Below are 21467 nucleotides of genomic sequence, written 5' to 3'. Positions count from 1 at the left end.
ATGTGTAATCATCAGATTATCTGCAACATTGTACCATTGTATTTTTCCCTTCCCTTTTTTTTTCTTCACTTTTGAAAAATTGAGCAATAAAAAAATGTAAGTAACAAAAAAATAAATAAGATTTTAAATGTCTATTTGACTTTTGTCACTGAGTTTCTGAGTGCCACAGGATACTGTTCTCTATGGAAATGTAGCCTTCGAAGCAACGGCTGATAAAGCAAAAAGCACGGCTCCGGAGATAGTGCGGGTCATGACATCACTGCGCCGGGTCAGTCGCTGTCGCATTCCCGCTGCTTGTGCCGGACACAATGAGTCTGGCAACATCTGTACATCCCTTATTAAAAGTGCACTCCATTAATTAAAAGCTTATAAATATGTACTCCCCAACTAGGGGAGTTATTTTTGGCCATAAGTCCCCATTGAAGTCTACTGGAATTTTCGTCCGAAAATGGCAGAAACAACGATGTGTTACCATAACGTCACATAGGTACAGCTTTTTGTTAATGTTAAAGCGGGAATTTAACGTTACATTGGTTAGGTTACATAGCTAAACTGAACATTACTCACATCCAGACTCTCAAATAGGGTTTGACAGGGTCTAAATGTGTGCACCGCCACAGTTAGGCATTTCACGTGGTTTACAGTACAAAGTGGTTGAAGGATAAAGTTGTACGTGGAGTACCTCAAGGATCCCTGTGACCCCTGCTTCTTAACTTCTTTATTAATAACGTTGAGGTTGACCCAGAGAGCAAAGTCTCCCATCTTTGCTGATGACACTAAACTGTGTAAGGTAGTAAAATCAAAGCAGGATGTCATTTCTCTGCAGAAGGACTTGGAGAGACTGGAAACCTGGGCAGGTAAATGGCAGATGAGGTTTAATGCAGCTGTAACCCTCCCTGCCCAGCTCTTGGGGAGTTTACATCGGTGCACAGTATTTTGCTGCTCAGCATAGTTTACCTCAATTCAGGGTGGTGGATTCAGGCGGCTGGGCGATGAGATAGCAAGGGGGAAAATGATGGGCACCAGGAACTTTTGTAGTACAACATGTTTAAATAATATTGCTGAAATTAATATACTGTTGATATGGATGATATATTACTGAAATGGACTGGGGGGGTCTCTGGAGAAGAATTGATGGCGATGTTCTGTTTCCATTTTGTCTGTTCTGTTATGTCTTTAGTGTCCATTTTGTGTGTAAGAATGTGTGTGTGTGTGTGTGTTGTATGAATGAGTTTCGCTCGACAGTAGATTTACGAACGTGTCTGTAGTCACGCCCACATTTGTGGTATCAAGAAGTGCCTAGTTCTTATAGCAAGCTATTTTAATCCAGTTTTAACAAGGTTTTAATGATTTGTAAAATTATTGACTTAGAATAAGGGAGTAGTTACAGGCATACCCCGCATTTACATAGGCAATGGGACCGGAGCATGTATGGAAAGCGAAAATATACTTAAAGCAAAGCACTACCTTTTTTCCACTTATTGATGCATGTACTGTACTGCAATCGTCATATACATGCATAACTGATGTAAATAAGGCATTTGTAACAGGTTCTATAGTCTCCCCTCTTGCGCACAGCTTCGGTACAGGTCGGGAGCTGGTATTGCTGTTCAGGACGTGCTGCCAGGCGCATGCGCGAGCTGCCGTTTGCCTATTGGGCGATATGTCCTTACTCGCGAGTGTACGTAAGTGTCCTTAATGCTAGGTATGCCTGTATCATATTCTGCCTAATAGCCTATTTTAAACAAAGGAATCTAAAATGTATATAAAGCCTGCTTGGGCCCTCCCCTGGGAGAGCATCTCATTGACTTTTGTGTGTTTGATCATACTCTATGCTGTACAGGCAATAAACTACTCATTATCTGAGAACCCGTGTTTGTGAGTTTGCAAACAATTACAAACGCAATCTACATTCACGTCCCCAGCCATGGGGACACCTCACACACATACTCGACATAGTTACATAGTAGATGAGGTTGAAAAAAAGTCGTACGTCCATCAAGTTCAACCTATGCTAAATTTAGACAACAGATATGTTATCCTATATCTATACTTATTGATCCAGAGGAAGGCAAACAAAACCCCCCAGATATCCAATGATATCTCATAAGGGGAAAATAAATTGTATACCTTTCCTTTCTAAAAAGATGTCCAACCTTTTTTTGAACAAATCTATTGTATCTGCCATCACTGTTTCCATGGGTAATGAATTCCACATTTTAACTGCCCTTACTGTAAAGAACCCTTTCCTTTGTTGCTGGTGAAATCTCCTTCCCTCCAACCTAAAGGATGCCCCCGAGTCCTTTGTACTGCCCTTGGGATGAATAAAGTTGTGTGTTGCTTTACATACACTTGGTTACACATTGACACAGTACTTCCCTGAGTGTCCATTCTTAACACTCATAGGGAGGTGCATTTCCATGGCTGTGTTGCGCCTATTGGTCCCTTATACCCCGTCTACTTTGGACTCTTACGTGCACGTTGTTGGCCAATTCGGACAATGAAATGGTTAAAAAAATTGTTACGGTTTAGCATCCTGAATACTGCTGGTGGAATTAGAAACAGTCTCTCCTAGTTTGATCTGCATAACATTCAGAACAAGTCAGTCTTAAGAGTTCTGGAAAATGATGAGATAGTTGTGTTTATTTCAGTAAAATGACAAAAGAGCTGCATATTGGTTGTATAAGTCCTTGAGATGTGTTGGCCAACACGATAGCTCTGCCTACTTGCACCAAACTTCTGAAACCTCACTAGATTTTCAATCAATTGCACTGTAATAATAGAAAAAGGAAGCAGGTAAGAAGTAGGTAGCCAGTAAACACTGCATATAATAGAAGTGGTGATGGATTCCCTTTAACCCGCTAATTGTTATCAAAAGAGTAATTGATCTTCAAGCTGCTTTGATTAGCTGGAGGCTCTGGGATTTAACAAATGGGAGACAGGCAGTGGAGCACTCCTGATAAATAGGTTCAATTGGAGGGCATAGCATTATTTCCCAAAGGTAACTCCATATCTACTTACAGTACTGTAGCTAATTGTTTAATAACAGAAATAAATCCTAGAAAATAAATAATTAGAGCATGCGTTGCCTATCTAGAGATATTTATATGTTGATATTTACTATAGAACCTAGAATTCTGGAATATTTTGTTATCTGTGCATTTGGTTTTCTGTGTAATGTGCTCACGTGGTTATTTAAGTGATGATACTAAATGAGGTTTTGTATTCTCTCTGGAAAGAAAGAGTAACCATGGCGCGTAGACGTCACTATAAATTACTTTGAAAAGTATATATAAATTGTGATAAGAATCCATAGAGGTCCTCAGATGATAATCAAATTTTGTTTAAGCAATATATGCATTTTCATATGCAAATATATATTTGTTTAAGCAATAAAACCTTTCAGTAAAAGAACTGCATGTAAGTTCCACTTGAACCCAATTAAAAAACAGAATAATAAAAACAATAAAATATTTGTCTCATATGTAGATAACCAAGTGTAAATTGGTACGAGGTATATGGCTCAATATCCCTCTGTACAAATCATACAGTATTAGCTGTGAGGGTATATGTTGTAGTTAACCCAATTTTAGGATGATATTGGTGATGTGTTCCCACACAGTGGAGGTTTTGTTGGGATGTTAGTCCACTAGATTCCTCCAATTTCCAGAAAATGTCTATATTCCATAGGGGGGGAAATTATTTGGGTAGAGTTATTCCACCCCAAATCCTCCTCAAACTTCAGTTGGTAGTGTATTTGGATTATGAGGTTTTGTTTCCTCCTGTGTTTGTTGGTTAGCTACGTGGAGCAATTTAAAATCCCTTCGTTTTCCTCCGAGCGATTTAATGGAGTATGTAGCTCATAATGGTCTAAATGTGGGAACTCGTATCTGTATGAATATTGTGTGTTTGGTAGTTTGTTTGACAAACACGGTGACCCAGAGCTCTAGGTGTTGCCTTCAGAGAGTGTCTTCCAGATCGGCTAATCACGCCATTTGGGTACCTTTGTTATTTCTGCTCTCGTGCGGCACCTCCACACCGGCTTTAGCAGTACCGCTGCTTCCACTCCTTCCGCGTCTGGTCTTTCTGGGGCAGCTTTTGTTTGGGTGATCCCGTCTAGATGGTGTCTCCGTGATCAACAGCTCCAGCCACTTTGCTACTTCTCTCTCTCTGCCGGATGGCACATCCGCACCAGTTGAGACTGTAACACGGCTCCCCTCTCTCTGTATCCGGGATCTCGGGGGCGGGATGACATGCAGCGTGAATGGATCAATCCGTGTGAAGTTCAGTCAGTGCGGTCTCCTACTGATGTCGGAGTATCCCGGAGGAAGCCTGTTAGGTGAAAAGCGTGGGGTGGAACCTTCAGCACTTTGAGCCTTGGAAGTATCCGTAGGAGACCGCACTGACTTAACTCCACATGGATTGGACCGGTCCATTCACAGCTCCTTCAACTTTGTTTTTCAGTAAATACACTGAATCAGCAGCACGGTATAGACAAATGATATACTGGTATGACAAGCAGAAACATTACAAGGTTTACTATGATCAATCCTTTTGATTTGTTCACTGATGCTCTTGTAATATCCCCTCACAGTTCAGATCAGCAAGTTCATCCGGTAACAGTCCAGACACGTTACTATCACAGACAAGGATACTGTAAATGTGTCAATACTTTTAAACACATTTTATTCACAACCTTTACCTTTCATCTCATCTTTCTCTGCTTCCCTCTCGTTCCTTCATTGACCCTTCAGCATCCTCCACAGGTGGAGTAACTTCAGGATTTCAGGTCCATCCCAGGCTTAGGCCTCGGCCATGTTACCTGCTGGCGTGCTGAGGCGCGCTGAGGCTCAGGGAAAGCAGGTGCTTTCCCTGGCCTTAGTCAGCGCGCCATCAGGGGGCGTGTCGGGGCGGGCCGGGGGCGGGCCAGTGACGTCACGGAGCTGGTTCGCCCTCATTGAGTTACTAGGGACACTTAGTGACTCTGAAACAGTAACTGAATAGAAAGATGAGTGATGAGTGACTAACACAATAATTTGTAGTTTTGCTAGCTTCTCAATAGTTAAAAAGGCATTTCTAAATTTTTTGATATAGGGTTGAAGCAGAGTGAACCATGTTAATTTCAGCTCTGGGGACCCCCGGTTTCCGAAGAAACTTACTTGCGAATTAGATGCCGGTAGCTGCTCTCATTGGCTACCAGGGTTCCCAATACTGTATTTTCACTGTTCAGAGATTTCCCGCCCTGCGGACCAATAGAAAGCCGTGACGTCATGGGTGCGGCTTCCTATTGGCCCATGTGAGGCAAGAGCTTCAAACTTGAAAGCTCTGCTTGCTCAGCTGGAGCGGCTACCGGCACCTACTTCGGAGATAAGTACCTTCGGTAGTAGGGGGTCCCCGGAAGGCGGAAATTAAAGGGGTTCAGCTCCAGAGACCCCCTGCTTCAATTCCATATTAAAAAAATGTTTTTGCTGCCTTACGTTGCACCTTTAATGTGGTCATAGCCCCTGGTCCATGTTAGGGAATGACTGGAAATAAAACGAGCTTTTCTTATACAATGTGGTGATGCATTTATATGTGCTGTGATACTACAAGCATTTACCACAAAGGTTATATTGAACATTACTTTAAATAGTGTTTCTTTGAAAATATATTTTGGAGGGTCTTTCAGGGCAGTGGCAAATTATATTAATTGTTATGTTGGAATTGAATTAAAAAAATGTGAATCTTTTGATGGCATTGGGGGATACAAAGCAGTAAACCAATGCTTTATAGTATTTAATCCTGATAGCAAAACATTTGCAGCAATCTCAACCAATTGTGTGGGGAAGATGTATAATGTATAAATTAAATACATACAGTACTGTATAAATTGACAGTATAAAACGTTATGCAGTAAAACTAACGTTTGGAGACGTCAAATGTAGGACACTTTTTTAATTAGTTTTTTACATTTAGAGCAGATGCAGAAGTAAATATACACTGTGTTCAGGAAAAAAAGGATAACTTTCGTTTTTCATCATATCTTCTATATTTCTCGCTCAATCCCCATGAAAATGTGCACATTGTTATAAAGATTAACACTATATCAGAAGCACAATGTGTACAATCAACTGATGTTCCCTATTTGATGTCGCTGTATAATGCCAATAAGTCCCAGATACACTGCGGTAGGTTCATGTTCATTAAACGAGAAATAGGCGTTTTTCCTTCGTAGCTTGTAAATGTGTTAAACTGTTGCAATCTGATCTGAAATACTAAGATTATTATAAAGATTGAGTTAAAAGTATGGTTCAAAGTGTGTGTTCCAAGAGTCCTCCCCCTGCTAAAACTCACGCCCGAAGACGAGACCGCTACTGCCTGCATAATCGATAACGCTTTGAGCCAGCTGCTCTCACTACTGAACAATACGTTGTTTCACGCGCTCGTTTTTTCAGTCCTCCTAGTGACCATCCTTTATTAGGGAACATTTCATGTAAGCGTTTTGGATCATAACTCTCGCTCTATCACAAGCACTTTATAGCGTGCTGATTTTATAACTTCACCTGATGAGGTCATCATGCCGTCACCGATTCCAAAGAATAATGATTATATTATCAAATCGTTGCTAAATGTAATAATGTATTGTGGCAGACCTATAATAGCTAAAATGGTCATAAAAAGTGGCTGGTTTTTTTCTGCGAGATGTGAAGAAAAATAAAAGGCGTTCCGTTTTGTCTGCATAGTGTATAACTACTTTGTGCAGTGTACAGTAATTACTTTTTTTTCCTCATCTTTATACTGTAGAGTACATAGCTCCAACTATATTACTTATTCACCCATCTTCTCTAAATGTTTTTAGTGTTTACATGATCTCATATCATCTCCTTCCTTCTATTTCTCTTGTAATAATTAAAGGCTCTGTTCAGCGGAAACGTTTTCCCGGCATTGTCACTTAAACCCTTTGGCTCTTGGCAATGCATGTGGATGGCTGGCAGAGCAGAAAATCAACCAGTCCCCAGACATCTTGGCTAATTTAATTTACGCCACTCAGTGTTTCAAAAAGCTGCAGTATACTTGTTTTTTTTTTTTTTGCATGGGGAGAACACATTGCTTTGCAGCAGCAAGGCCACTTACCCAGGAATTCAGATGAACTGCACTTAGATGTTTCAATTAGCAGTATTCCACATTAGTAGTTATCAGGTTCTTCCATATTAGACTCTAAAAGTTCTGTTTGGAGTTGACACTTGGCTTTTGTTCATGCTGAGAATTTGCAGTTGAGATGTGAAGTCTTTTTTATATATTGTACCTGGCTGAGTCTTCTTCCCTTTTGCTGTGGAGACTGCTTACGTGGTACAAGACATAGAAAACCTCACTAACTTGAAAAAGAAGAACTTTGGTTATGTCCTGCTCTCCCTTCTTCTTATTTTCTCTTGAGTAAAAGTAGTAATGCCGTGTTAGATGTGGTAAGGGAACTCAATATACTGTACAGTGTTGGTTAACGTGCAAAAACTAAAGCTTTTACAATACAAATACTGTACATTCTGGGGATGGAAGGTAATAGGCCCTAAAAATGTAAAACTATTCTTGTCCCTCATAATAACGAGGCTCCCTAAGCACCTCCTAGTTCTCCTGGCAGAGTTGATTTTGTAGGCCTGCTTTACCTCTAAAATTTGGAGTTTGGATTGCTATAGTCAACATACTCAAAAGAGCTACTATGTGCTGCGCATTATCTAACAGTAGAAACATGTGTGGTACTGTTAAAGGTAGCAGAGTTATGTAACTGTTATCTGGCAAGATACATTTTTCTGACCTTACAAATCAGTTTTTGCACTGTTCTTAAAACTGTAATGCACCTTATTAGCCCATATTTGGTTTACTTTTGCCTACATGAGGGAACTCCAACAATGTCAAAAATACTGATTTGGTGCTTGAAACAGTGACTGCATCACCAAAAAATCAATCCGAACAGGAAGCCTGTCTCTGTGTCAGGGCCTTGCAGACTAATATTGTGTTTGTCTGTTTTTTCTTTGTTGGCTGAGGACAGGAAATTGTAAATAAATAATAACAAAGCAGGTGTGATTTTGTTTTATTAGTTCTAGATTTACACTATTTTCATGCCCTTTTAACAATAAAGATGATCTTGATGTCTCCTATTAAATCGAATGATTAAAATATGTCAGTAGGAAGTCTTCATTTTTAGTTTCAGATAATGTGAAATGGTGTCTAGTTTAGCCAAATTGACTGAATGAGGTCAGCTCAAGTGAACAGTAAATGATAGACTCCAAACTGCAGTCTACCAGAATACCTTCCATGTTAGCTGAACTGTTCTGCAAATCTGCCATCCAGTAAAATTAATGTTTCAGCCAATTTGAGTATTTTATATCTACACTGAAATGCTGATCTCAGAGATAGCCACAGAGGTAAATGTATGGTGACAAAATCCACTGTGTAATAAAACCGTTCAGTAGTTTAAGTGTGTTGATTATATAACTGTCAGGGCATGTTTGCATTGATTATCTGTGGTCTCTCTCTCTCTCTCTCTCTCTTTTTCAGCATACCGTGTGTTAGTTTATTTTCTGGAGTTACTATCATTATATTGTAATCACTCATTACCTGGCTCAAACGCAGGGTCCCCTCATGATGTAGTATTTCTGAATGAGTGGTGCCGTGTCTGTGTACCTTAGGGTGCAGGCTGGGCTTGGACATGGACAGAGTCCACCTACAGTAACTATCACTGTCTAATGAGAACAGTGGTACTCACACACAGCTTCCGGGCAAGTCAGACTGAGACTTGGTTGGTGCACTTGGTGAAAGATGCGATGCTCTTGTAAACAGTAAAGGGCACTTCAGCTTGCTTGGTGGGGAAAGGAATCTTGCACAGAAATAATATGATATATTCTGCCCTGCTCTAAATGCAGTGGCCTCCAGGAGTACCACAGAAATTAGCACGGCTTGGAGGCGGTCAATATCTACACTATGCCTCTTATGCTCTGGAAATGCTTAGGCACAAGGAAGCCGCGCTCGTGCTGTCACTTAATCAAATAGTAAGAACCCCCTGCAGCTGGATGCGTGGAGATACTCCCAAGGATCGCCTATATGAGGGCAATCTCACCACACAACAAAAAGAAGAAAAGTGGGGATCCCAGGAAGACCGGGGATCCCAGCGGTGCGCTATGAGCACTTTTCTTCTTTTTGTTCTCTGGAAATGCTTCCATGTAACAGTTTGTCTCCTTGATTGTCACAGACTTCTGGGTCTGCAACAGTCCTTATTCTATGTGGGCGCTGCTTGTGAAATAGCGAGGCTGCAATACTGTACCTCATGGGTCTGCTACAGCTCTCATTCTTTGGTTATTCAACAGCTACTCCCCAAGAGAACTCCTCCTTTCTTAGCAAGGACTTGTCTTACTTCCCATCTCTTTTCTCTCTCTCTCTCTCTCTCTCTCTCTCTCTCTCTCTCTCTCTCTCTCTCTCTCTCTCTCTCTCTCTCTCTCTCTCTCTCTCTCTCTCTCTCTCTCTCTCTCTCTCCCTGCTCTCTCTCTCTGCTCTCTTTGCTCTCTCTCTCTCTCTTCTCTCTCTGCTCTCTTTCTCTCTCTGCTCTCTTTGCTCTCTGTCTCTCTCTCTCTCTTTCTCTCTCTCTCTCTGTCTCTCTCTCTCTCTCTCTCCCTCTCTATTTGCTCTCTCTCTCTGCTCTCTTTGCTCTCTCTCTCTCTCCCTGCTCTCTCTCTCTGCTCTCTTTGCTCTCTCTCTCTCTCTCTCTCTCTCTCCCTGCTCTCTCTCTGCTCTCTGCTCTCTTTGCTCTCTCTCTCTCTCTCTCTCTCTCTCTCTCTCTCTCTCTCTCTCTCTCTCTCTCTCTCTCCCTGCTCTCTCTCTCTGCTCTCTTTGCTCTCTCTCTCTCTCTCTCTCTCTCTCTCTCTCTCTCTCTCTCTCTCTCTCTCTCTCTCTCTCTCCCTGCTCTCTCTCTCTGCTCTCTTTGCTCTCTCTCTCTCTCTCTCTCTCTCTCTCTCTCTCTCTCTCTCTCTCTCTCTCTCTCTCTCTCTCTCTCTCTCCCTGCTCTCTCTCTCTCTGCTCTCTTTGCTCTCTCTCTCTCTCTCTCTCTCTCTCTCTCTCTCTCTCTCTCTCTCTCTCTCTCTCTCTCTCTCTCTCTCTCTCTCTCTCTCTCTCTCTCTGCTCTCTCTCATGTTTTTCTTTCCCCTCTTATGTATTTCTCTCTTGTACTTAATTTTCTCCTTGTGTCTCTTCCTTCCTATATCCTTTCACTTTAATATCTGTTTTTACCCCTTTGATTTAACCCTTCCCCTCCCTCTCACCTTTCCCAGCCTTTCTCTCAGGCTGCGGCCATGATGCAGCGACGCGCAATCAAATACATGATAGTAGGTGCACATGTCCACACTGCGTGTATGCGCGCGTGCGCATGTGCACTTATGCTTTCCAATGCTCAGCGCTTGGGGAGACAGGCAACATTGATTTCTAAACGTGCTGAAGGGTCACATGACAAGGCAACAACGAATGTGATGTCACGATACTTCCTTCACTGACGCCCCGATCCAGGTAATGACACGCCCCTCCCTTATGTGCCACGCCCCCGCTCATGCTCGTAAATTCCTACAGGACAGGCTAGCGCTCCTGCTCAAAGTTGGTGACGTCACGGCGCTCAAGCATGAGCGCACGTCGCTGCACTGTGGCCGCAGCCTCAGGCTGCAGCTCCAGCCCCATGCTGCACTAAGGAGGCCCCACCTCCTAACCTAGGCCCCGCCCACCTACGGAGGCTCTGCAGAGGAAGTAATTTCTCCTCTGTCCTCTCTACTGCATCTCAGGGACCCCGCCCCCTGACCCAGGCCCCACCCACCTGCAGAGGAAGAGATTTCACTGTGCTTCCTGCATGCTGCAGGGAATTAATGTGCGGGCAGGGGGCCGGACCGCCGACAGGGGGGAGAGCGGGCCCCCCAAGAGTGCGGGCCCCCCAAGAGTGCGGGCCCCAGGGCTTTGCCTGGGCTATAGCTACGCCTCTGGTCATACCCCCCTCTCTCTTTGTCATACCCCCCTCTCCCTTTATCATATCCCCTTCTCCTTTATCATTTCCCTCTCTTCCTTTATCATATCCCCCTCTCCTGTTGTCACCCCCCTCTCCCATTGTCATACCCCCCTCTCCATTTGTCATATCCCCCTCTCCCTTTGTCATAGCCCCTCTCCCTTTATCATTTTCTCCTCTCCCTTTATCATATTTCCCTCTCCCTTTGTCATAACCCCTTTCCCTCTGTCATAACCCCTGGTCCCTTTGTCATAACCCCTGGTCCCTTTGTCATAACCCCTGGTCCCTTTGTCATAACACCTGGTCCCTTTGTCATAACCCCCTCTCCCTTTGTCATTACCCCCTCTCCCTTTGTCATAACCCCTGGTCCTTCGTCATAACCCCCTCTCCCTTCGTCATACCCCCTCTCCCTTTGTCATAACCCCCCTCTTCCTTTGTCATACTGTGACGGTAGATTTGAGACAGGCTATTAATAATACACACCAAATATAACTGGGTTGAACTGAACGAGGCTTAGATGTGATAAAATATAATTTATTCCTTGAAAAAGGTGAACACAACAAGATATACAAATAACAAACAAAATATGCACTTACTTAAAGTTGGAAATGATGAAATAGTCAGAAATCGTGACTAGCAGTTCATACAGCAATCTTGAAAATCACGAAAGACATGAAGGACAATGAGTAAGGGCTGATATTGGGTTAAATACCATTTGAAACCCATCTCTTAACCCTAGGCGCCAACTTGGCTAGAAAAAATCTCTTTGAAGCAGATTTTGGCTTCCATTGTAAGTGTGAAGTATCACACTTAAAAAACACTCAGTTCCTTGGTTCCTGCCCCCAGTATAAACAATTAGGGCAGTTACCTTTTGATCACTGGCCTATGCTAATTCTTTCAGGATGCTCTCCCTGCCCTATTAGCATAGCAGATGAGGTCTGCATTTTCAGAGCAGATCCAAAATCCCATATACACTTTAAATAACTTCATAACTTCAGTTCAGTTGTACTTACTGGCACGCGAGACATATTAATACATTCCGTCACGCATGGCGCTCCCAATGAGACTAAATATTACTGTGTAATACTAAAATTAAGATAGATATTAATATCTGTCTCTTAGGATCGGCTAGACATCAGGTGTCTATAATCGTTATTTGCGGCTCGGTCCCCTGGTTACACATATGTAATTTTTAGCACGTTCAGCTGAGGACATCTCATAATATTCTTATATTTAATAAGGTCACTCATTTCTGTAACCCCACTCCTAAATCAGGGGCGTCGGCCAGTCTACCAAATGGGGTGTCTGGCAGGATACTATGGTTTGTAAGTGTGAGTTATAACACTCACAAACCACTCCAGCTTCATGCAAACAGGTAGAGTGGCTGAGCCTTTGATCAGGGGCCTGCTTCCTAAACATTTGGTCGCTCTCCTGACCATTTGCATTTAGTAGGCAGGCATTACAGTCCAGTTAACCCCTTGCTTCCCATGTGAGAGTAGAGGGTGGCCAAATGGGGTGTAACCCTTTTAATCCCGGGCCAAATCCCCTCTCTCTTGACACATACCTCCTCTCCCTTTGTCATACCCCCTCTCCCTTTGTCATAACCCCCTCTCCCTTTGTCATATACCTCTCCCTGTCATACCCCCTCTCCCTTCATCATTTCCCCTCTCCACCCCTTCTTCGTATCCCCCATCTCCCTTCTTCACAGCACCCTTTTCCTTCATTGTATCCCCCTTTACCTTCATCATATCCCCCTCTCCACAGCCCCCTCTCCCTTCATCATTTCCCCCCTACCTTTTTCATATCCCCCCTCACTCTTCTCCACAACCCCCTCTCCCTTCATCATTTCCCCCCTCTCCCTTGTTCATATCCCCCCTCTACCTTCATCATATCCCCCCTCTCCCTTCATCATTTCCCCCCTCTACCTTCTTCATATCCCCCCCACCCTTCTCCACAGCCCCCTCTCCCTTCATCATTTCCCCCCTCTCCCTTGTTCATATCCCCCTTCTCCCTTCATCATATCCCCCATCTCCCTTCATCATATCCCCTCTCTCTTTCAGCTCCTTGTTTGTTTTCAGAAGCAGGGGTTCTCTTTCCTCTGTGTGCTCTTACCATATATCTGATGCTGTTATCCTTTGACTCCCATATGTTTTACATTGTTTATTAGCTTGTATATTAAAGCACTGCATCTATGGTTAGAACGGTAAAATATAAATAATAATGAATGCTCTTTTACTTGTCAAACTACATGAAACATATAATTTCCCTAACTCATATTTAATCATTTTTTTGCTTTGGGAAAAGTCTTACTGAACACATGGTTGCAAACAAGATGGCTTGTGTGCACATTTCAATATTAAATTATTTTCTTGTCGTTTACATCTACAATTGTCACAGACAAAATTTTTTACTTTGGATTTCAGCTCTGGGGCCCCCCTGCTTCCGGAGATACCTCGGTAGGGGGTGCCAATAGCCGCTCAGCTAGTAGGGTTCACGTAATGGCAGAGTTTCAAATCTCCCTCGCCCTGCGGTCCAATAGGGTTCCGTTATCAGCATCCTATTTATCCACGGGAACGAGGGCTTTAAACTTTGCCAAGATAACAGCACCCCCTACGGAGGTCTGTACCTCGGGAAGCAGGAGGTCCCTAGAGCTGACATTAATGGGGTCAGAGACCCCCTGCTTCAATCCTGTGTAAAAGAATTCAAAATGACCCTCTTTGATTGCTTCGTTAAGAATAGATACTCAGGTTCAGATTTACAACACACACTGTGGTAATAGTAGCGCGGTGAAAACTGTGCCGTGTAGTTATGCACATCAGTGTGGTTACGTATTTCCTCTGCCCCAGGGCAAGCTGCGGTCATGTAACCGTGGCTGCCCCGGTGTCAGGATCAAATGTGTGGTGGGTCCGATACGGAAGCATTGACCCCTAAAGCGCAACAGACACTGTATCCGGAGCCGCTGCGTTCTGCCTTCTCAGCCGCAGCACATTAAGTCTGGCTTCATCTGTACTAAGTCGGTATGGTGTTTCTGGTCAGCGCAATGATCCAGAATGTGAAAAGGGGAAATAGAAATGGGGTGAATATCAGATGACATGGGATGGGAGTTCCAAGGACCCCATTGCATGTGTATGAATCACACAGTAAAAGTGACAGGGGATCTATAATTCATACTCACAAGGCCGTGTGTGAGCCCCTTCACGTCAGCAGTTTCTTTAGGGTCACGAGTAGGTGCCCTCCTCTGATTCAATCCCCCAAATGGGCCAAACGGTCGTGTGGTGGGTAAATGGTGTCTCTCCCGAAATCCTTTCCACCGTCGTTCAAATCCAGGATTGAGGGCTAGTAGGTGTTGTGTAATCCACTTGTTTTCACTCATGTTGAACTCCCTGTTAAACTCCACACTGCTTGCCACTTAGAACATGGGCCACTTTGAATTCATGGGCCCATGAATGTTCTAAGTGGCAAGCAGTGTGGAGTTTAACAGGGAGTTCAAAAGGAGTGAAAACAAGTGGATTACACAACACCTACTGGCCCTCAATCCTGGATTTGAACGACCGTGGAAAGGATTTCGGGAGAGACGCCATTTACCCACCACACGACCGTTTGGCCCATTTGGGGGATTGAATAAGAGGAGGGCACCTACTCGTGACCCTAAAGAAACTGCTGACGTGAAGGGGCTCACACAAGGCCGTGTGAGTATGAATTATAGATCCCCTGTCACTTTTTTACTGTGTGATTCATTCACATGCAATGTGGTCCTTTGAACTTCCTTCCCATGTCATCTGATATTCACCCTATTTCTATTTCCCTTTTTCACATTTTGGATCATTGCGCTGACCATAAACACAATACCCACACTGCCCTATGAAGATCAAGGGAGGATCCTCTTCTGGTCAAGCTGCAATATTGTTTAAGGGCCAGTATTTATTATACTACTTGAAATGTTTTTCACTGCATTTTTTTGGGCTTAATTATCTGTGTGTCCATGCTATCCACTGTATTAGTATTTGGTATTGTTACGAGTACACTTCCACATGCCCTAGTTATCTTGTTTATTCATCTGTAAAAAGTATGTAAAAATAAGAAAGGGGAAAAGGGGTATTTCAGTTTTGCTGTGCACACTACACTTATAAATTAGATCCTTTGGAATATATCGAAATTATATAAAATGTTGTCACATTAGCATACCATATACTGTACTGCCATAATCCCCCTATACAGCCTCTTGCAGGAACAGTTACTCTCATTTTGCAAAAAGTGCAACATTTATGGATCCGTATAATAATGTTTTGGTCTGCGGCAGGACCTTTTCTCGTGTGCGTGTGTATATATATATATATGTCATTGGTATGGAGATTTGCACTCACGTTTGTTAGAAGGCAGATGCTTGTCCCATATGTAGCATATAGACGTGTAGTAACCAGGGGGATCCTGATGACAAAAGACAGCACACAGCAGTGATGATTCAAAAAAGTGTGTATTGTGAACACAGGGCCACCAATATATATATATATATATATATATATATATATATATATATATATATATATATATATATATATATATATATATATATATGTGTATATATATATGTATATAAACACACATTTTTGGGGAATGTGGAGTAATTCAACGTATCCATTATGTTTGTGAATATTGGTAGGTTACATTGCAAAACAGGTCACACTGCTACCTGAAGCCTGTGGCAAATGCTGAGACCAAATTACCATGAGATAAGATTAAAGTCTGGTAAACCAGTCATTTGAGTGTATTCACATATTTGAATAGATTAAAAAGGCATAATTACTAAGCGGTGCTATCCCATAAAACACCTGGCGGGACTGGAAGAGGTCTGGTGTAATACCACTGCATAGAAGGGCCTAAATCATGTGTTAAGAAACGGTGTGCTTAAGTTATATACTGGTTGGTTTTCAGAAGAATGTTCATTTTTCTTTTATTTGTAAATGTTCTCTGAGGGAAACTACGATACCAACAGGGTTTGCAATAGCGGTATTTAAGATTGTCTGGGCAATACTCAAGAATATTTTTCTTTCATTTATTTTTTTATATCTCCTTTATGGAGCCTTTTTTTTATTTAAACTGTCATCCCATTTCAGGAGAATATTAGTGTAGATGTCCCAGATTATATATAAAATTAAAATGACCTATGGAAGTATCATTGCTAACAAGCAACAGCAGAAAGGAAACCTTGCTATGATGTGAGATGTTCCCATCACTGATTGGGTACCATGGCTGGCGACCACATTTTGCTTTGTGACTTCCCTAGTGAATTGCTCCTGAAATGTGGAGCTCCCCCAAATTTTTTCCAGGTAAGATAGAGTATAACACATTGGTAAGATGGTTGCTTACTGAATGGTAATGCTTAACTTTTTATTACAAAATATGTTTATGTAAAGACGTGTTTTCAGCATTTTATCTGTTAAGTAAGGTTGGGTTTATCTGAGTGCTACTCAAAGGAACATATTGGAATGGTCTGATTGAACAGACCCTTTATGGATCATTGTAGTTTTCTTTCAGCGGTTAATTGGCAGATGCTCAGAATGTATTCTTCTATGTCTTGTCAATCCATGGTAATCCATTGCCAATCTCTAGGACACGCAAGGAGTTTGGAGTACCTGCAAAGTGAAAGCGAAAAACACAAAATGAAAAATGTTTGTTACTGTAATGTCTTTGTGTGTTGTTTCCTCATCTTTCTTTTACTGCACTATCTTATCTATCTGACCCTCACAGGTGACATGGATTACAACTGGTTGGACCATACATCTTGGCACAGCAGTGAGGCATCCCCAATGTCTTTGGTGAGACATGTGGGGCCTTGACATTCGATTTCCTTTATCATTCCACACCTCCCTTTTTGTTTTTATTTATACCTATGCATGTTTCTTTTATTTTGTATATATATATACATATATATATCTTTTTTTTTTTTTTCTTTTTTTTTTTTTTTTTATCCCACACTTGTAGGGGACAGTCAAAGGGGAAAAAGAAAAACTAGTGAGCAGGCAGTTTTGTCGGATTCTAACACCTTGTGTGAAAGGAAAAAGAAAATGGTGTGCTTTGGAGGCCACTCATTGGAAGAGGAATTGGAATGGCCTGAGCCTCAGATTAAAGACTCTGGGGTAGACACGTGTAGTAGCACCACCCTTAACGAGGAGCATAGCCATAGCGAGAAGGTACTGAGATTGTGGAAGCCTGCATTTTAATCTGCTCATTTGGTCTTCGTTTACTCTCTGTCACTCATTTAAGTAGCACATTTTACAAGAGAGGCGGGATGGGGGGAGGAGGGAGAGATGGGCTTATTTGATGATTGCAGTGCGATGCAGCTGTCGTCTGCTGAAAAGTGCCAACCATGCGCACTCTTGGCTTTGTTCAGGATCCGAGAGCTGCATCATGCTGCGTCTGATGTCTTTACATGAGCTCCGAGGTGTTTGGTAGACACTGTAGTATTTCTTAAGGTGCAGAAAAGAAAAACAAAACTGCAAATTTCCTCCTTGCATTGCAACCTGTGGCAGCACAAGAATGGAAGTCACCAGGCGCAGAGAAATGTCCCTTTCTTCTCACTGCATATTATAGACTTCGATGTCTTCTTCATTCACAAAGTTATGTACTCACGGAGGATGCCGCTGAATTGGCTTTGGATTGGTTGCATTCATGTCCCTTGGAATGATATTGAATTATTAGTTGAAATCCCACATAAAGGGCTAAAAAAAAAAAAAGAAAAAAATTTAAAAAATGGGTCTGTTTGCACAGAAAAGTTGTTTTTCTTTTTTCCCTTTCACTGTCATGTCATGTTTGTTCTTTTCATTTGTTGCCATGGCATTTTTTGTGCAGTTTAAGTTGTATATTGCTGTTCTTATTATTTGCTTTCTGTACAGTACGAGCTGTGTTGTCTTTACTGTCTTCTCCATGTGCTCTTTGTCTGTTTGCATGGAGCATGAATTTGTTACCGTAGATGTTGCACTAATGAAGCTGCTGCGATTTCACCAAAAATTAATATTTGCTGTCACACTGGCACAGCCTCCTCCACAAGTGACAATTTTGCTTTTATATTGATGCTAAGAGAGTCATTTGCAAAATGCATCTCTTAATGTTAATGGATCAAAGTACTGTGTTCTGGTCATGCCCCACTGGTGTTCACTCGCGAGTTGGGGAACTGGTTGTACAGAGCAATAGGAGGAGTTAGGTACATTTCTACAAACATATAATAATTGCATTTACAGTACCAGTTCCCATTGAATCAATGTTCTGTACTCTTTATGTATCAATAGAAAACATTATGTGAAACGTGTTAGACCAGAAGTGGCCAACGTCAGTTCTCAGTCAATGACTGAGCCACCGATTCAGCCACCTGTGCTGAAGCAAGGATATCCTTAAAATCTGACCTGTTGGTGACCCTTGGGTACTGGAGATGGCCACTCCTGGGTTAGACAAACAAAGCACCTCTTTCATTAAACCTCCAGGCTCAATTACTGCACATCGATGTGATTCACTTCGGTGGAAATGCATTGCACTAAATCATTTTAAAAAGGCCTAAGTAATGTACAGTATTAGGACTAGAAGTCGCAGTCCAACTTGGTTTATAAAGGTTTAAATGTTGAAAAATACAACATCACCTGTTCACGTGAACAGAAATTGCCCACTTGAAATTGAGCATACTGCACAGTTTAATGACTGGCACCTCCAGACATTATGTATTTATATCTTTATTTATATAGTGCCATCCAGGTACATAGCGCTTTACAGCAGTAATACATGTGACAATAATATAACACATGTAGCGCACTTTCCCCCACCCCCTGGGAGATATGGCGGCTACTGTGTATGTGATGCGTTACCCGCGGCCCACAAGAGGCCTGAGCCTCCGCTGCTGGGAGCCTGTGGTGTATCTGAGCCTTCTGATGCCAGCGCCTCCACCGGTAAATCTCTCGCAAACCGGGAGAGCTGAAAATACTGTAGTGCGTTCCCGCTCTGGAGAACCCCACGGTTTCAATGCTGAAAAGAATGGAGGTTATTTAGGATGGATTGCTCTTTTAAAGTGATCCGCCGTCAGTAGAAATTAGAGAACCTTTTTTTTTTAAAGTTGGTTTGATTTAAGTATACTTAATATTGGTTTATATCGCCCCGCAATATTTCAAATAGAGTTGCTTTAAAGTACTATTTCTACCCAACTACTTGCTGATTTTCTTAAAACTGATTTCTTCAGCAGCAAGTTAAATTGACATTTTTTTTAACCTGAGACACTGCTGAAAATAAATAATCTGCAATACAAAGTAATATAAAGCTTGAAAATTAGGCCTCCATATAAGATTTTAGAGCCCTTAGATAATTACGGTAGGATATATATTTAGTACCATTCAGTGCACCATGCTCCTTTTCACAGGAAAACAAGAGAAATTCTGTACACATTATTCTGGATCCAGGCTCACTTGTAGCAGGTGAGAAGCTCCATGTAGCATAAACATATCCCCTTTTTAAAGCACACAAAGTCCTTCTGTTTTCTTCAACTTTATTTAGTGGGGCAACAGCCCGCACCCCCCCCAGACAAAACTCCCGTCCCCCCTGGGGGGCGCGCCCCCCAGTTTGCGCACTGCTGCGCTAACCCATTGTGCCATAGATCTGTCTGTGTGGATTCCTGAACTCCTTTCCCTTTGGTTAGGGGGTGTCTGCTGGGTGGATGGAGTGGAAGGGGGGTTGTCCGATTGTTTGTCTTATCTTGGGCGATCTTCTTGTCGATCATTCAGGAGATTGTTTTCTTCCCTTAGTGCAGTTGAATCATCTTCTTTTGGTGTCTGGACTACCCTAGGCCATTGTCACATTCCCCTGTTGTAAATGTTTTTGTGGTTCTCAGGGGTATGACCTTGTTTCTCTTCCTTGCTAGGCCTTCCTGTCACTTGTATATGGCCAACACATGGTTTGAAGAGGGATGTGTGTCCACATTCCATTATATCTGTTCTGCGGGTGTCAACATAGTCTGGTTTATGTCCTTTGCCAATGCATACATTGCCCACTATCACACATCCTAGGTTGAGTCTTTGGGCAAATGGGGCGTTGTGGGGTCCGTTGCGCTGTTCGCAGATTTTGTGCACTCTCAGGATGTCCCTGCTGAGCAGTAGCAAAATCTTAGTATCTTGCTCTATAGGCGGGATGCGGTCAGCTATTCTCCTAAGGTGTGGGTGACGACGTGCCACATCTGGTGTGGGAATCTCGTTTCAGTTTGCCACCATGTGATTGCACTCTGAGTGTAGGGAGAGGTATCTTTACTCTGCCACACACAGAATGTATGGTATAGCCATTTGCTCTCCTCCCTGTTGTCTCAGTCACTCCTGCGCATGTTCTGAGTGTGTAGGGTGAGGAATTGTCTTGTGTTTTGAACAAGCTAAAGAACTCTGACTTCACTAATGATCTGTTACTTTGATCATTGATGATTGCGTACATCCTAATAGCCCTCTCAGATTGTGCCATGGGGTATACTGCGACAAGGCATATTTTGGAGCAGGACCTTTTGTCACGTCCTTCTCCACAAACCTCGGTGCACTGGGATGTGACAGATGTTGACTCCTCTTCTCCCTCCTCCCGCCATGCTTTGCCATGGAGGAAGGGTTGTTGAGTTGGTCAAGTATCAGCACCTCTGGATGTAGAGATGTTACATGCTTATCACTGCTGCACACCGCACATTTGATGGCTTCTTTGCAGCCTTTGGATAGATGAGTTATGGAAGCGCAGCACCTGAAGCAAACTCCAAACTCTGAGTAAGTTCTTGCATTCCTCTATGGGCTTCATCCTAAACCCAAAACACTTGTTAAGTGGGTGTGGCTTCTTGTGCATGGGACATTCCCTGTTTGAGTCCGCTGTCTCCCTGCTTGGATGGTAGAATGATTGGGACATGTAGATATTTTAGGAGACACATCTGTCCTGTGTGACCGAGATAGGCGTTCTGGTGCTACTGTAACTTGTCACCGGTCCTTCATTCTTTAGGTTGCTTGCACTGGGTGCGGTTGGTGTACCTAGGATGAAGCTGGGATAATTTTTTGTTCTGGCTGCTTCGCGAATAATGCTCAAGAAGAATGAGAAGGGGAGAGGGTGACTTGCTTCTCCCTTTTGTATTTTGAACCTTGCAAAGTCCATCTTTCTTGGAGGTTGTAAGGTAGCTTCTCCAGGATGGGTTTTACTCCACGAGTCTAAGATGTTGAGACCTGATAGAGATTTGTCTGCTCTTGAAGACTCCCATTCCTGCAGCAGATCTCCGAGCTCTCGTAACTTTGAACAGTCTTTGACCGTAATTCTGGGGAAGTTGTTAACTCTCTTGAAGAGTGCATATTCGACTGCCTCGGGGCTACCATAGCACTCCTCTAGCCTTTCCCATACGAAGTCGAGATCTAGTTGGGGCGGTTTATGTTTGCTGGCCTGGGCCTCTTCGCATGCTCCGAAGATTCTTTCCCCA

At 42.7% G+C, this 21467-nt stretch overlaps 1 protein-coding gene across 49 annotated transcripts in view; it reads left to right on the top strand.

Annotated features, from left to right (window-relative positions):
• The window catches only part of RIMS2 (regulating synaptic membrane exocytosis 2), an 814155-nt gene that overhangs the window by 455706 nt on the left and 336982 nt on the right, over positions 1-21467 (top strand). For 34 of the 49 annotated variants that reach the window (XM_075582507.1, XM_075582506.1, XM_075582513.1 and 31 more), the window contains one exon: positions 16991-17199. In XM_075582507.1, the coding sequence (XP_075438622.1) occupies positions 16991-17199 (209 nt within the window). Of the gene's footprint in view, positions 1-16756; positions 16825-16990; positions 17200-21467 lie in introns of all 49 variants that reach the window. The other 15 variants (XM_075582528.1, XM_075582546.1, XM_075582526.1 and 12 more) reach the window with 1 other exon arrangement.

Source organism: Ascaphus truei, chromosome 2 (assembly GCF_040206685.1).
Source record: "Ascaphus truei isolate aAscTru1 chromosome 2, aAscTru1.hap1, whole genome shotgun sequence".
In the NCBI taxonomy this organism is placed as follows: domain Eukaryota; kingdom Metazoa; phylum Chordata; class Amphibia; order Anura; family Ascaphidae; genus Ascaphus; species Ascaphus truei.
Note: the sequence above shows the minus strand (reverse complement) of the source record. Positions and strands in the feature narration are given on the sequence as shown.